At 46.2% G+C, this 17,112-nt stretch overlaps 1 protein-coding gene across 2 annotated transcripts in view; it reads left to right on the forward strand.

The window, feature by feature from the left end:
• The first annotated feature begins 302 nt into the window (after window positions 1-302).
• The window catches only part of Rptor (regulatory associated protein of MTOR complex 1), a 345,487-nt gene continuing 328,677 nt past the window's right edge, over window positions 303-17,112 (forward strand). The window contains exon 1 of one of the 2 annotated variants that reach the window (XM_028853561.2): window positions 303-1,370. In XM_028853561.2, the coding sequence (XP_028709394.1) occupies window positions 1,209-1,370 (162 nt within the window). In that variant the 5' untranslated portion in view covers window positions 303-1,208. The remainder of the gene's footprint in view (window positions 1,371-17,112) is intronic. The other variant, XM_037201582.1, reaches the window with a different exon arrangement.

Here is a 17,112-nt window from a genome sequence, read left to right on the forward strand (position 1 = left end):
GAGGCTAGCCTGGGCTACCAAGTGAGTTCCAGGAAAGGCGCAAAGCTACCCAGAGAAAACCAAAAAAAAAAAAAAAAAAAAAAAAAAAAAAATCAGGACGAAACAAAGTGGTCTTTTTCTTTAATATAAAGGACCATGTCTTTGTAGTAGCAAAAAGCTTTTAAAGATAACTGAACGGACATAGTTTCAATCTCAGGATTGATTTTTGTAACGCAAGTCTACTGAACTAGTGGAGATCAACTAAGGCGAAAGGACGACGTGGTAACCCCGGTAACGAAATGGGAGGAGGGGAAGACAGCCCTCAGCGCTCTGAGCTCGCGCCTGGGTAGAGCGGCGAGAACGATTGAAGAGGTTTGGCTTATTGGACCCGCCGTAGACAGCGGTGCATGCTGGATCTTGGCAATATGGCGTCCTCCTTGATGTGCTGATGAGAGGAGTTTCACTGTTGCTCCAGAGCAGAGGGCAAAACTCCCCTGACCTAATAAGCCCGGTTTTCCTGTGTGGTCCGCAGACCCGTGTCGCGCGTGTCTCGGGACTCGTCCCCGGACAGGAGAGAGCCACGAAGCCGAAGGCCAGGACGGGTCAGGCCGCGCGGACCCGGGGCTGAGGAGCCGGCTGCGGACGGGCACGATGGGCCGGTCCTGGCTCAGGTTGCAGCCCCTCAGGCGAGTGCGGGACCCGCAGGGCTGAGAGCCGGTGGGCGAGCCCCGAGGCCCCTTGCGCCCGACCTCCTGAGGTCTCAGCCCGGCCAGCGCAGTCGGAGAACCCGCGCCGTGAGCAGGGCGGCCTGCCCGCCCTGGGATCCGCTGTTGGAGGCCAGGGTCATCCCCCAGGCCTGAAGCCTCTCCCGCCTTGACAGTCCGGCCCACAGCTCTTCCGGACACCGACGGCCTCCGAGCTGCGGGTGTGGGCCGGGGCGCGTGTGCCCGCGTAGCTCTGGGGGCTGCGGGGTTGGTTACCCCCCGGCTCTACGCCCCCTCCGCGCCCCCTCCGACTTCCCGCTCAGAGTTCGAGATAAAGATCTCCGAGTTTTTTTTTTTTTTTTTTTTTTTGCCTGAATAAGATCTTCGAACACTCTCCCACCTTTTCTTTCCCCAAGTCCCCGTTTTCCTGTATTTTATTTCTCCGGTTCTGGTACACACTAGTTTTTAAGGCTGGAGGTTCTTGAGCGCTTGCTGCCAAGGACTCCCCCTCCCCCTCCCCCCCTGATGGAGTCGGAGATGCTGCAGTCGCCTCTTATGGGACTCGGGGAGGAAGATGAGGCCGACCTTACAGATTGGAACCTGCCTTTGGCTTTTATGAAAAAAAGACATTGTGAGAAAATTGAAGGCTCCAAATCTTTAGCGCAGAGCTGGAGAATGAAGGATCGGGTGAGTGGATTCCCGTGGCATCTTTTGAACTTGGTAGTTTTTCCGAAGTTGTGACAAGAACAGCTTCTTGGGAAATGCTGGTGTCTCAAAGGCACATGTTCCACTAAAAACCAAAAGCTACTCCAGACTCATATTTTGGTTGAAAATAGATATGGCTGGTGTGGCTAGACGTTACTCACTGGGCAGCATTAATTCAAACGAAGTTTTAATTCAGAAAAAAAAAAAAAGTAAATTAGGAACTATTGTACCACAAATGCTTATATGCCTTTTAGTTATAAGACTTGGACGCATGCTTAGTGGACTTTTGTAGTTTGATTTTTAAAATAACACGGACTGATTGAAGTACAGCTGTCTGGTCCAACATGCTGGGAAACAAGATTACTGCAAATGTTTAGCCAATAACAAATTCAGACAAAGTTATTTTAAAGTTGCAGCAGGCTTCATCCTAGTCTTATAAACAATTTATCTGGAAGGATGTCGTCCCCCCCCCCCCCATGTATGTGGCTTTTTGTTGCTATAACTTGGAGACAGAATATCTTCAGTGGAAATTAGGGAGTATGGAGTATGAGAGATTGGAAGTTCTCATGTTGTTGGAGTGTCATGAGCAGTTGGTTTCCATCTATTTCCTGGTCTAACGAAAGGGTAGTACTACTTCTTGTCTGTGTGCACTCACAGTTTGTGTTTTTTTTTTTTTACTCCTAGGCTTCTTTTATTCGTGTGAACTTTTCAGTATGAAAGAGGAAATTGGTGTTATATTGTGTCATTTGTTTATAGTCTTATGTTTATGGGAGGTGATTGTTTTCAAAGGTGTATGATGTTGAACACCTAACATAGTTCTAGCAAGCAACCCTTGTTTCAGTTGTTGATTTTAGAAGGTTCTGAAAATTCAGTCTAAAGCAGTTTAGGTTGAGCATGGCGAGACAAAGCTGTGTTCTCAGCATTCTGCAGGCTGAAGCAGGAGGTCACAGTCAGTTCCGGGCCAGCCTGCACTACAGAGTGGAAACCCTGTCTCAGACAAGAAGAATAAGAGCAATATAAGTAATAAAACTGACGGCTGAGAGAGACTGCATCAAGTCTGTTTTATGGGCATTTCTAGTACTAACGAAATCAGAATTTCTTTTTGCATTGTATAGGTAAAAATAAAATTGTTTTAAAGCAACTCTAATTTTTTTTCCCATTCTAGTTGGTGGAGTTTCATCTAAAAAAATTTTTTTTTCTGTTCTTTTGAAATGTGCCCTCCCCTCCCCCCCACCCCAAACAGGGTTTCTCTGTGTAGCCCTGGCTGTTCTGGATCTCGCTCTGTAGCCCAGGCCGGCCTCAAGCTCACAGAGACCCGCCTGCCTCTGCCTCCCGAGTGGTGGGATCAAAGGTGTGTGCTCCACCATTGGGCTGCACTTTTCATTTAATGTAGACATTGACTTTTTTTTTTTTTTTTGAGACAGGGTTTCTTGCAGGCCAGGCTGGCTTGCTGTGTAGTCAGGAATGACCTTGAATTTCTGATCCTAGGATTATAGATGTGTACCCTCATGTCCACTTTTATGTGGTGCTAGAGTTTTGTGCATGCTAAGCAACACTCTACAAACTGAGCTGCATCTCCAGCACACACACACACACACACACACACACACACACACACACACACGAATTTTGTTTTGCTGGGTGGTGGCTTTTAATCCTAGCACTCAGGAGGCAGAGGCAGGCCCATCTCTGAGTTCAAGGCCAGCCTGGTCTACAGAGCAACCTTGTTTGGGGTGGGAGAGGGTGGAGTGTAAGTTCTTAGTAACTTCTGAGTTGCTGTTTAGAAGACAGGGAGGAAAGTGTGCTGCTTCTGGCCTTTCAGTAAGTTTGTGAGACTTTGGTGTCACAGGGTCTCTCTCCTGAGTAGAGACTGAAACTCAAATGGCATCACCATAGTTGACTGACAACTCTTTTTTGTTGTTGTTGTTCAAGACAGGGTTTCTCTGTGTAGTTTTGGTGCCTGTCCTGGATCTTGCTTTGTAGACCAGGCTGGCCTTGAACTCCCAGAGATCCACCTGGCTCTGCCTCCTGAGTGCTGGGATTAAAGGTGTGAGTCATCACCTCTTGGCGACTGACAACTCTTAAGAGGTTTTTGCCATCCAGCCTCAATGTCCACCCTCAATCCAAGTTCTACATTCCTTGTTTTGAATGAGTCTTGGTTTTTAAGTGCCCTGTTAACATTTTTTTTAATTAATTAATTTTTTATGTGAGTGCTCTGTCTTCATGTATACCTGCATGCTGGAAAAGGGCATCAGATCCCATTATAGACAGTTGTGAGCCACCATAGGGTTGCTGGGAATTGAATTCAGTACTTCTGGAAGAGCAGCCAATGCTCTTGATAGCAGAGCCACCTCTCCAGTCCCTCCTGTTAACATTTTAATTACTAAGTTACTTTTAGTTAGATTGTTGTTTGGTTAATTCTATGTGTAGGGAATGCTACACATATGTATCAATAGTGTTTGGGGAATATAATTGTCAAGTAACTAGACACATGAATTAGAGTTCAATGAGTCATTCATGGGCTGGTGGCAGAAGAGGTGTGTATCCATCTCACCTGTTTGTTTTACTGTTGTACTTAATAGTTCTTTCAGGGGGCCTGGAGCCATGGCTCAGTGGTTATGAGCACTGACTGCTCTTCCAGAGGACCTGGGTTCAATTCCCAGCACCCACATGGCAGCTCACAACTCTCTGTAACTCCAGTTCCAGGAAATCCAACACCCTTACACAGATATGAGTGCAGGCAAAACACCAATGTATATAAAATAAAAATAATGAAGTAATAGTTCTTACAGTATTCGTTTTCCCGATGGACGGTGGGTGGGATACTTGGTCTCAGATGTATCTTTTGCCTGGCATATATGTGGGGTGGAACCTGGGAAGTCTGAGAACTGTTGTCCTGAAAGAGGCATGTGGCTCATACCTGGGCATGTGAATGCAGGAATGTGTATTCATGGCTAGCCTGGGCTATACAAATGAATGATTGAATTTCAAGTCAGCTTGGATTTAGAGTGAGCTCCTGCCTTAAAAAAAAAGAAAAGAAAGAAAAGAAAAGAAATAATTGACATGTATGTTGTGTCTGTGTACGACTATTGATAGACCTACCATCTAATGTGATTAGGACTATTGATAGACACACTGTCTAATGTATATAGGGCTATTGATAAATGCACAGGGGTGTAGATGTAACTGGCAGGAGGAGGCTCCTTTGCTCTGCTGTCTCTGGAGCCTGAGTGGTTCCAGTATTTACTAGTCCTTTTGGGCCCCCTCTTCCTTGCTGCCTTGTACCCTTCCTAGAACATTCCAGTTAGACTCTGTTCCACTACATGGGGGCTGCTGTCCGAGCTCATCCTTCCTTACCAAATCTAAAGGTCCTTCTTTCTCCTCAACCTTATTTGACCTCTTCGCATTTGACACAGTTGACCCCTCTGTGCATTGTTCATCACTTGCTCTTGGGTCTTCATGAAAGTCAGATTTTCCCCTTTGATTGCTGTTGGCTGCCCCTCAGACTCCTTTGCTGCTTGGTACCCAAGTGGGGAGTGCCCAGGGATGTGGCCTGTTGTGAACTAATCTTGTGTGATTCATGGTTTCAGTTCTGTCACATGCCAGTGACACTCACAGCTTGTCTATACTTCTGACCTCCCTGAACTACTATTCAGATGCCTTCTTTGTCTTGGTCACAGTGTTCACCACCATTCAGTTGGTTGTAGAAGCTGCAAATACATAGTTTAATTCTCTCTCTCTCTCTTTTTTAATCCTGCTTAGTTGCATCAGTAGGACCTGTGAATCACCTCACAGCGTGTCTTGCCCTGCTTGATCTGCCCTGCTGCAGTCCCTAGTCCAGGCAGCTGTGTAATTGTCTGGGTCATGACAGTTACACACTGACTGGTTTCCCAGCATTGCCACAACCTGACTTTTTTTTTTTTTTTTTTAAGATTTATTTATTTATTTAAGTGTACATTGGGGTTTTGCCTGCATGTTTGTCTATCAGAGGGTGCCAGAGCCCCCTGGAACTGGAACCACAGACAGTTGTGAACTGCCATATGGGTACTGAAGATTGAACTCAGGTCCTCTGGAAGAGCAGCCAGTGCTCCTAACTGCTGAGCCGTCTCTCCAGCCCCTGCTCTGCCACTTCCTTCCTGGTGCTCTGTGTTGGTTTCTGAAATGGTAGAGCAGAGTACAGTCCAGCTTCTTGAAGCCTTGTGAACTGCCTGCTTGTTCTTCAGTAGTGATGCCTGGGATAGCCTTCCCTCTGATCTTTGACCCTACCTTGTTCTCACTCTGGTCTTGGTCACTTTCTCAGTGAGGTCTTCTGGATTGCTCAGTGGGAAGCAGCAACCCAGGAACTCATGGCTATTTGGGGTCACCATTTCTCTGATATTCGTCTCCACACTCCTTCAACCAGATAAAAGTAAGCTTTTATCATAAAGCAAGGAGTCAGTTTGTGCTAGTCCCTAGCAGTGCTAGGCACATAGAAAGGACCCGACTAAATGTCCTGATGAAAGAGAGTAAGTAGTTTACCACGGACTTCCAACATAGATCTCTCTCCTAAGGCTCACCTGTACTCAAAGTTACCTGGGGATTATTGTCTTTGTGCTCTTGGTGAGGAGGACACTGGAGCCCTAAGTAAATGGCTTCCCTAAAGTCACACACGTGACATGGCGGCAGTGAAGGGAAGAGGTCCTTGAAAAACAAAGCCCACTTCTAACAGAGGCAAAACTGAACTATATCATATTGTCTTAAAACATTCCCATGCAGGTTTCATGGCAGGTCCCAGCAAGACACTGAGGGCAGCTTGGTGCTGATGTCATAGGAAGTAGGCTGGCAGGGTCCCTGAGGCCAGCACTTTCTCACCATAATGGAAGATGTCATTGACCTTTCTTCTCTGCTGATGCTGGCACTGGTGGTGCCAGAGAGGAGGAAACTGTGGCATCTTAGCATGGATGCAGATGGAGGCCGCCTGAACCAGTGGCTGTTATCTGTTGTTAGTATTCTATGCCAGGCATGTTAAAAGGATTCTGGTTTTACTTGAGAAGGTCCTTGATAAAGCAGGGGAACATGATTATTTGAATTAAATTTTAATTCTTGAGCTTGTGCCTTTCTGTGTTAATGATTTTGTTTTTAGGCAGGGTTTCTCTGTGTAGCCCTGGCTGTCCTGGAACTTGCTCTGTAGTCTAGGCTGGCCTCGAACTCACTGAGATCTTCCTGTCTCTGCCTCCCAAGTGCTGGGATTAAAGGCGTATGCTATCACTTCTCAGCTGTTAACTCTTATGCTTCATATCAGATCAATGGCTGCGTGGGAGGATAGGCCCAGAGGCCATAGTTGGGGGTGGCTGGTAGCCTTGTGGATATGGCTGTGTGGAGGGGGTGATAACCAGGTGGAAATGGGCCTTATGGCCAAAAAGGAGGGGCCCAGTGGCCGTGAGTGTGTGTGTGTGTGTGTGTGTGTGTGTGTGTGTGTGTGTGTGTGTGTATGTGTGTAGGGTGGGCTGTCAGTTGTCAATGGGGACGGGACAGACATAGCTCAATACCTGTTACTCCAAGTAACCTGAGAAGTTCCTCTACTTGCTCAGGTCAAACTGGGATTTGTGGCTTCCATGCTGAAAAAAAAAAAAAATTCACTGAAAAGAATTTGGGGATTAGTCAGTAAGATGAAGTAGAACTGAAGATCCCATTTGAAGATATTTTAATATAGGTTTAAACAGGAGGAGTCAGAGAAAGAGGAGCTCAGGAGAAAGTGAGACACACCCGAGAACAGAGTGTATGCCTTTCAAAGAAGAGTGGGAGGCTGGCTGTGGCGGCACACACCTTTAATCCCAGTACTCTGGAGGCAGAGTCTGTCTCTGTCGGATCTCTGAGTTCAAGGCCAGCCTGTTCTACAAAGTAAGTTCCAGGACAGCCAGGGCTATACAGAGAAACTCTGTCTTGAAAAACCAAAAACCAAATAACCAAGCAAACAAAAGGAGAGTCAGAGAAAGTAAGCCATGGCCCGAAATAGGCTCCTCATGGCAGAGTCACCATTAATTCTTAGCATCAGCATCATCTTAGTGGCTCTCCCTTTCTCTCCTTTGATAAGTGAGATGAGCAAGGTGGCTCTGGAGATGTCGTGTATAGAATTAAAGCCTAATAAGGGAAAACCGTGAGCCATTAGGGCTGCACAAGGAGTTTTGTTCATATCCCTTCCCTGTTAGTGGGATTTCCGATGAGATTTCTAGAAAATTGTAGGTTTATCACTGGGAAGGGAGAAGGGCCATAAGCAGTTAATTATACTGAAATTCTTCCTGGCAGGAGACTTCTGCTGGATTCCTGAGTGAGGGTTTTCTCTCCCTTTCTCATGTCCCCAAGATTTTTCCTGTCTTCCTGTTCTACCTTTGTGGAAGAGAGGCCGCACTGGAGACAAGTAGGGTAGGGCCGGCTACTGAGTCTGGGAACGCTGTGATTTGCCTTCTTCGGATATCAGGCCTGTGTAGTTGGAAGACATACGTGTATTCTTGAAAATGAACCAAGTGAGCTGTTTTTTTTTTTTTTTTTTTTTTTTTGAGACAGGGTTTCTCTATGTAACAGTCCTGCTGTCCTGGAACTTACTTTGTAGACCAGGCTGGCCTCAACCTCACAGAAATCCACCTGCCTCTGCCTCCCAAGTGCTGGGATTAAAGGCGTGTGCTACCACTGCCCAGCATGAGCTGTCATTTTAAGGAAAGCATCTGACAGCATTTGTTGCCAGTGAGAAGATTTGAGCTTTCAAATGAAAATTAGAGTTTGGAAAACCTCTGGGCAGTTGACAGATCCTAATACTTAAAAGAGTGCTCTAATGAGAACATGATATGAACATGTGAATGGAATATGTCAACATTTGAAACATGTATGTTATCCAGTGAACCAATCAGCCAGTGAGGGCTTGGGTGTGGGGGTGTAGTGTCACAGAGGCTGTGGTATTTAGATGGATTCAACTCTTTACAGAATTCCACGTAGTGTGCAGCTGCTTGGCCGTTACTGGAATGTTTGGGTCCTCTTCCCTTTCTGGCTGTTGGTGTTCCTCTTGGGAAAGAGGCAGACACACGTCAGAGTGCATCTGCCCTCTCTGAAGCTACGTGGTAGAGGTTTACAGGAATGTAGAGCATAGGCACTTGTCTCACTAGCAGTTTTGAAAATAGACTTATTAAGCCAGGCGGTGGTGACGCACGCCTTCAATCCCAGCACTCGGGAGGCAGAGCCAGGTGGATCTCTGTGAGTTTGAGGCCAGCCTGGGCTACCAAGTGAGTTCCAGGAAAGGTGCAAAGCTACACAGAGAAACCCTGTCTCGAAAAACCAAAAAAAAAAAAAAAAAAAAAAAAAAAAGAAAGAAAATAGACTTATTTTTCATAGGATGTTAGCTGTTTGAATAAATAATGAGTTTCTAATTACTTTTAAATTAATTCATAATATATTGCATTTTAAAATGTTTTACCCTTTAATACAGAAAGTGTTGATAAATGTAACGCATCAGCACACACACACAAAACCTCTATGAGGGGGGCAGATTCCTTAAGAGCACAAAGGGGGCTGCTGGCAAAAGTTTGAGAGGTATGTGGTCAGGAGGAGGGGTGGGGAGGTCACGTGATGACTTACCTGATATTAGAGGAGACCAAAAGACTCACCTCGTCTGCTACTCACTCTCATTCATTCATTCATTCATCCATTCATTCATTCATTCATTCACTCAGAGACAGGGTTTCTTTGTGTAGAACTGGCTGGCCTGGAACTCCGAGATTGTCCTGCTTCAAAGGTGTGCACCGCCACTTCCCAGCTGTCCTAATATCTTTGCACAAGGAGCAGATGGGGCCTCTCTGAATCAGAGCTGGGGTGTGCCTTGTCTGTGAAGCACGTGCGCTTGGGCAGGCACTGCCTGGCATGTAGCCTCATAGTGACTGCCAAGGTCTCGCTCCAGTAGCTCTAGACTTCTGTATGTGCCTGTGTGTGTGTGTGTGTGTGTGTGTGTGTGTGTGTTACATGGTGTAGCTTACTTGGGAGGATCTTGTTCTTTGAGGAGACCACAGTTGGCCCTGTTGGTTGTCTTGAGTCATTTCAGAAAGGTTCAGTGTTTGTTCGAGCTGTCCTCTATCCTCTGGTCTTGCTGCCTAGGATGATAGAAAGGCACCTACTTGTGATACACTGATGTATCGTCAGTGACGATGTTTATAGGTCAGGTGACACTGTCACCAGGAATTCCTTGGCTTCATATCAGATAAGTCACCTGTGTTGAACCTGTATATGAAACAGGAACCTTTAACATGGACCAACACTAAATTCAGTGCTCTTGCATGGAAGCTGGGGAATGTCAAACCCAGATTTGTGGCTGAGGTAGGAGTAAAGGGCTTAGGAAGGGGTAGCGACAGAGGTGGAGGGGCCAGTGGCAATCTTGATGAGACTGAGGCCCGAGTCCTTGCGGATGGAAAATGAGGTAACTACAGCAGAGTGGAGGATGCTTGTGACTTTGGCTGATCTGAGGGAGGTAGAGTCAGGGAATCTGACTGGGATGTGGGGGTTAGAATTCAAGGCTTGTCAGGCATGTGTTGACTATCTGGTAGTCACTTCCTCTCTTTTCTTGGCACTGGAAGCCCATGAGGTTGCCCCTGAGTGTCTCATGTGAGTCTTAGGAGTCAGAGCATCATCCACTAGAGTTAAAAAAATCTGCTTTAAAAAAAACGTGCCATGTTTATTTTCAACAGTGTGCTGTGAAAGTGTCCCAAAATGGATTGAAGCCTTTCCTCCTCATTCTCACCTGGTAGAGTTCTGAACTAGAGTCTCAGCAAGACAGCATGTGGCTCCCATGTGGATGGAATGCTTCTCCAGACATTGGGAAGGTGTTTGGTGTCAGTGAGACTTGTTTCAGTAGTGAAGAAATCTGACGTCTTTTCAGAGTCTAATGAAATAAGTGGAAGTGCCATTTCTGTAACTAGTTGGTGTTGTATGTTAATGGGGTAACGTGTTGTTAATGCTGTAACGTGTTCTTAGGGGTTGAACCTGTCAGGCCCTGGGTGGTTTGACTGCAGAGAACTTGATCCCTTTAGAGGCAGAACAGGAAGCATCTCGTAGGCTCACAGGAGACAGCCACTGTTAACTGGTGTTAATTTACCCAGACACCAGTACTTTTTTCAGATGTGTCTTTTGTTCTCAGCTAATGCCATCTTTTATTTTTAAATTTTGGCATAATTATAGACTTACAGACTAGGAGACCAGTGTAGTGAACTTGCACATACTCTTATCTCAGACTCAGGGCTGTTAGCTTTCCCTTGAACCTGGGGATTCTGTTATGTGTGGGGCACATGGTGTGGTGCCCTGACTCATTGAAGGGCCAGTTGGTGACACTGTTCTCTTTACTCTAAGTATGCCTCCTAAGAACAAGGATACTCTCTCTCTCTTGTAACCATAGTTGTGAATCCCAGAACATTTGTCACAGGTATTTAATACTAGCGTGTGGTGGTTTGAATGAGAATGGCACCTGTAGGCTCATATGTTTAAATTATTTGGTCCCCAGCTGGTGCAACTGTTAGGAAAGGATTTGAAAGTATGGCCTTGCTGGAGGAGTTGTATCCCTGAAGTGGGCTAAGTTGTCCTGGTCACGGTATCTTATCACAGCAATAGAAAAGTAACCGGTATGTAACATTGGCTCACAGTTCACGTGCAGTCTCTGGTTTGTCCCAGTAAGTCTCCTTTATGATCAATTTCTGTCCTTCTAGTCCAGGCTTACTCACAGAGTGAGGGAATTGGAGATTACATTACTCTATGTAGCATACTTGCATCTAAAGGAGCTTCTGTTAGAATTTCTCTGTAACTCTAAATGTTAAATGGTCTTTAAATAAAAATCCCGAGGCCATTGGGGTGAATGCTGAAAGACCAGAGAGTCAAAGGAACAAGCCGCCTCTTACGTCTAGGACTCCTCAGCCTGAAGTCTCAGCCGATCCGAATGAGCCTTCTCAGCTGTAAAGGTTTAGTTCCTGTCTCCTCACACCTTTCTCTGCCCACCATATTGCTTCCTTCTTAGTGCAGGGATTAAAGGTGTGTGATTCCCAAGTACTGGAATTGAAGGTGTGTGTCTTTCTGGCTGTGTTTCTCTCCTAGTCGGAATCAATCTCAGTTAGTCCAGGGTGTCTTTGAATCCCGAGTGCTAGGATTAAAGGTGTGTGCCACCACTGCCTGGCTTCTATGTTTAATCTAGTGGCTTGTTCTGTTCTCTGATCTTCAGGCAAATTTATTAGGGTACACAACATATCACCACATTTCCCCACCTTGGAGTTTTTTTCTTTTTCTTTCCTTTTCTTTTTTACTGTGGTAAGATTTTAACTATGTTTAGACACAGTGACAGTAAGAACATTCACAGCCTGGCATGGTCATGCACGCCTTTAATCCCAGCTCTCCAGAGGCAGAGGTAGGTGGATCTCTGCGTTCAAGGCCAGCCTAGTCTACAAAGTGAGTTCCAGGACAGCCAAGACTGTTGCACAGAGAAAACCTGTCTTGAAAAATCACACACATACTCACACACAGACACAGACACAGACACATAGACACACAGACACACAGACACACACACACACAGAACATTCACACTGTTGTGTGTGATCACCTTTAGTTACTGTAGTAAATATCAGAAACAGTAACTTTGGAAGAGAAAGGGTTTGTTTTGGCTCATGGCTTCTGACCTCTCAGTCTGTAACCCACAGCAGCATGTAGTGGTTGGAGCCAAATTCCTTCCCTCCTGGGCCAAAAAGAGAGAGCATAGGGCCTGAGGTCTGCTACCCTGCATGTGCAAGGCCATACCCTCACTGACCAAAAGACATCTCATTAGGTCCTGCTTCTTAAAATCTATCATCTCCCTGGACTGGAGAGATGGCTTAGTGGTTAAGAGCACTAACTGCTCTTCCAGAGGACCGGGATTCATTTCTCAGCACCCACATGGCAGCTCACAATTGTCTGTAACTCCAGTTCCAGGGGACCCAGCACCCTCAGACAGACAGACACACAGACAAAACACCAATGCACATAAAATAAAAATACTTATTTAAAAATCTATCATCTCCCCAAAGTGCCAAGTGGAGGACCAGATCTTTAACATGTAGGCCTTGGAAGGACCTGAAGATCCAATCTTAGTGTTGTGCCGTCATTACTACCCCCATTTCTAGTTCTGTTAGTTCCTCTCCCCAGACTGGAAGCTGTACTGTAGACTTCAACTTCTGTTTTCTTGCCTCCATTCTTGGGACCTCTGCTGGTCCCCCCCACCCCCCAACTGTGTTGCTGCGCTGCCCAGACTGGTTGCTGAAGCCATTCTCCTGCTTCTCCAGCTTCAGCCTCCTGTGCTTGCCTTTGCTGCTCTATGGCTATGACTTTTTTGACCTTGACGTTTCTAAAGACTGCATTTTATAGTGTCTTCACTCTGTCCATGTCTTCTTGTGCTCAGCCCAAGGCACCGTGTTCTGTTGAGGTGTGCCTTTCTCAGAGCATGCATCAGAAGGCTGTGGTGTTGCTCTGTCCTGCTCATCTCACTTTGCTCTTTTCTTACATGTTACTATGATTTTGGTTTTTCTGGTTTGTCCAGGGCCCCTCTACATTGTTCCTTTGCTGCTTTGCTGACCAGTGTAGAGCCTTCTTTCCTCTCCTGTACAGCAGCAGGTTCCAGACTCGTCCTGCACACTCTCTGCTCAGTCTCAGAGGCTTCCTTTCCTCCTAGGGCCCTGTTTCTGTTAGAATGGGATTTAGAAGGCAAGAGCTGGGTGTGCACATAGAGGTGTGTGTCTCCTGGCATTTATTTTACACTGACAACCAAGAGTGCCCCTCCTGTGCCCCTCTGTACCTCAGGATATAGAGTGCCCCTCCCTCTACTGTTGAGGGGCTGCCTCCTGATCATCATTCATCATTTCCTAGGCCTGGAATGTAGAGAGTCTGGAAGTTGCCAGCGTGTACCACTCAAGAAGGCAGCGCATTAAGGAGTTTGCCTTGTGGTTTTCTTTTCATGTGTGTGTCTAGGTTAGGGGGTGACACTGGGTCCCTCCATTGCTCTTTGCCTTGTCTTTTGAGACAGGGTCTCTCACTGAACCTGGAATTTATGATTGACTTGACTGGCTGGGTAGTGATACCCCAGGATTAACTGTCTTCCTAGTGCTGGGGTTACAGATGTGTGTGTAGTCACACCCAGCTTTTTTATGTGGGTGCCTCATGCTTGGGAGGAAAGTGCTTGTTTTACCTGCTGAGCTCTCTCAGGCCCTTGACCCTGTTTTTTGAGCAAATACATACAATGAAACACATAAACTGGAACTGTAAGCTTATGCTATTAAAAAATAAGTACGAGGGTTGGTCAGAATTGGTGAAAATTCATTGTTAATAAACATGTTGGTATCATTTCCATATTTCATCTGGCCTTGAGCCTAACATTATGTGGCCTTGAGGACCTTGTACCTTATTTGAGATATCCCTAGAAAGGCATCCTTGTCAAAAGCCAGGTAGAAGCACAGTGTGGCTGTTTTTCGTCTGCTGCTGAGTGACTTGGTAGTGACGGAAGCGTCTGCATACTGGGCATTTGAATGGGGTTGATCCGTGTACAGGACTCATTAGTCTGTGCCTTGTCCCGTGTTAACAAAGTAGGGTGGCTATGGAGAGGAGAATCTCTGCTTAGGCAGAGTGGCTGCAGGTGCTGTGCAGGAAAGAGACAGTGAATTATCCCATAGTTGACATTTAGAATTGAGTAATTCAGCTCATGTTCAAGAGCCCTCTGAGTACTAGGTCCTAATAATTGTTGGAGACACATTGGTGACCAATTCCTGCTTTTGTTTTGTTTTGCTTTTGAGACAAGGTCTCACTCTGTAGCCCAAGCTGGTCTCAAACTCGCTGTAGTCCTGCTTCAGTCTTCCAAGTGCTGGGATTACAGGCATATACTGTCATACCTGGCTTTATGCTGCTATTTATTTATTTATTTATTTATTTATTTATTTATTTATTGGCAGAGCTTCATTGCGTAGTCCTCGCTGGCCTGGAACTTATTCTAGCCCAGGCTGGTCTTGAACTCAGGACAGTGCTCCTGCTTCTGCCTCTTGAGTGTTTGAATTATAGTATGGGCTAATCATGCTGGCTTTGTTTTGTGGTGCTGGGGATGAATGCAGTCCTCCTGCCTGCCAGCCAGGCTCTCTTCCTTTGAACTGCCCCAGCCAATAAGTCATATTTGAACAATTCACTAGTTTATTGCAGCAGACAATTGACACAGTACAGGTGGCAGGGCATGGGGGTGCAGAAAGGCCTCTTCAAAGGGGAGACTCTGAGTCTGCACTGAGACAATAACCAGGCCAGTTAGAAGGAGGGGAGATGCAGGCTGAGGAACCAGGCTGTGTAGAGGCTGTGGGTGAGACAGGGTCCTTCCTGGGCTGTAGTGCCACTCCCCTGCAGCCTTTTGGGAGCCGGTGTCTGTCCTGTGTGAGGTGGCACTCTTTCTTGTCCACCCTTGTCATTCTGTCACTCTGGACCTAGTGTACATTGCTTCTGTCACTGCATAACCACCATGTAGTACTCCCCCAAGTGAGTCACACAGAGAATAGGACTTGGTGTTCACTCTGCATCCCCAGGTGCTCATAAGTGATCAGTAACCATTTGTGGAACGAGTGGACAGGGACGAGAGAAGCACCACGAGGCCTGTAAGTTTGGAGAAGGCAGGACTGAGCTGGTAGACAGGCTTCATGAGGCTGCAGAATCTGGATTTCATCTTCAGGATAATTAAGGAAGGTTTTATAGCAGGGTAGAAGTTGTGTGTGCCCTGTGTCATGTGTGGTCCCCGACCCCCCTCCAGCTTTTTGAGAAAGGGTCTTGCTGTAGAGCTGAAGCTGGTCTGGGATTATTAGTTTATTTGTCTCAGCTTCCTGGGTGATAGGAGTATACTGGCGTGCTTGATTTGAAAGCAGTACCCATTGTATGTCCTGGTTCAGAATGGGTTGTATGATTTCTGTGCATGAGACTATTTGTGTACATATATGCATAGCATATGTGTAATTGTTATTTGTGTTCATTTGTGTATGTGCATGTGGTGTGAGTATGTGCATGTGGTGTGAGTATGTTTGTGTGTGTGAAGGCTTCTCTGTGTGCCTGTGTTTGGGAGAATCTTGAGGATGAGGGAGCTGAAGCTTAGGACAAAGCTGGTGGCAGCTTGAGCTGGGGAGAAGCCAGCAAACACATAGTTGGCTCCAGAGCCCCTGAACCAGAGGATGGCACTTGACACCTGGGTACAGAAGGTGGCATGTAACATACAGGCTTCTAGCCATATATAAGAGAACAAGATATGGGAAAGATTATGTATTTGGTTGTGAAAAATGGGGAAAGTTTCCTTAAAGAATGTTTCCTGGGGGCGGCAGTGGGGCACGCCTTTAATCCCAGCACTCAGGAGGCAGAGCCAGGCGCATCTCTGTGAGTCTACAGAGTGAGATCCAGGACAGCCAGGACTATACACTCAGGAAACCTGAGTCTCGGAAAACCCTGTCTTGGAAAACCAAGAGGAAAACACAAAACGCAAAAAACTTATCCTAGTGGTTAAGAGCACTGGCTGCTCTTCCAGAGGTCTAGTTCAGTTCCCAGCAACCACATGGTGGCTCACAGCCATCTGTAATAGGATCTGATTCCCTCTTCTGACACTTGGTACAGCTAAAGTACCATATACATAAAATAAATAAATCTTAAAAAATTAAAAAAAGAATTGTACAGAGTAGCAGTAGTTTAAAGATTCTTCAAAATGTTTGGGAATATAGCTCACGTAATACAGTGGTTGGCTAGCATGCGTGAAGCCTTAGGTTCACTAGCATACATAAACTGGGCATGGTGGCCTACACTTGTGATCTTAGCACTTGGGAAGTGGAGGCAGGATTAGAAATTAAAAGTCATCCTTGGCTACATAGTGAGTTTGAGGCCACCCTAGGAAGACACATAGTCCCTATCTCAAGGAAAGAAAGAAGATGGAGAGATGCTCAGTGGTTAAGAGCAGCTGCTGCTCTTGTAGATAACCCAGGTTCAGTTCTTATTACTCACATGACAGCTCACAACCGTTATATAACTCCAATTCCAGAGGATTTGAGGTCCTCTTCTAAGGGCATCCCGTTCATGCATACATACACAGGCATACACATACATAAAAATAAATCTTAAAAAAGGAAGGAAGGAGGAAACAAAGAAAGAAGAGACATTGAGGGATGTTGGGATTGTTCAGTGGTTAGTGCTTACTGCCTGTCCAGAGGACCTGAGTCTGGATTCCAGCACCCATACTAGGCGGCTCATAACTGCCTGTAACTCTAGCTCCAGGCGATCTGACACCTTCTGGCCTGCACAGACATCTACGTGCAGCTCTCCTCACCCCCTCAATACAAAAGAAAAGAAGCACAGAAAAAAAATATTAACTCAGACTTTATCCCAGTTGTCTTGTCCCTTGCCCAGGTCACAGTTACTGTTCACCTGGCATGGGTGTTGCCAAACTGCAAGGTCTTCTATTCTTTGCTGCTGCATGTGTCCAGAACATGCTGTGTGTTGGTGCTTCATTGTTGGACTTTCCCACAATGGATTTCTGGTCTACATGGCCTCGTAGGCAGTGGGGCCAAGAACCACCTCTCAGTCTGTTTTCAAGGCTTGGCACCAAAGAAACCTTTTGTGGTGGTTGGCTTCTTCTGCAGCTCCTTTCCTGAACTGGGTTGGTAGTGGGACTGAGAATGGTGGTCATCGTGTCAGGGGT

Source organism: Peromyscus leucopus, chromosome 8b (genome assembly GCF_004664715.2).
Source record: "Peromyscus leucopus breed LL Stock chromosome 8b, UCI_PerLeu_2.1, whole genome shotgun sequence".
NCBI lineage: Eukaryota > Metazoa > Chordata > Mammalia > Rodentia > Cricetidae > Peromyscus > Peromyscus leucopus.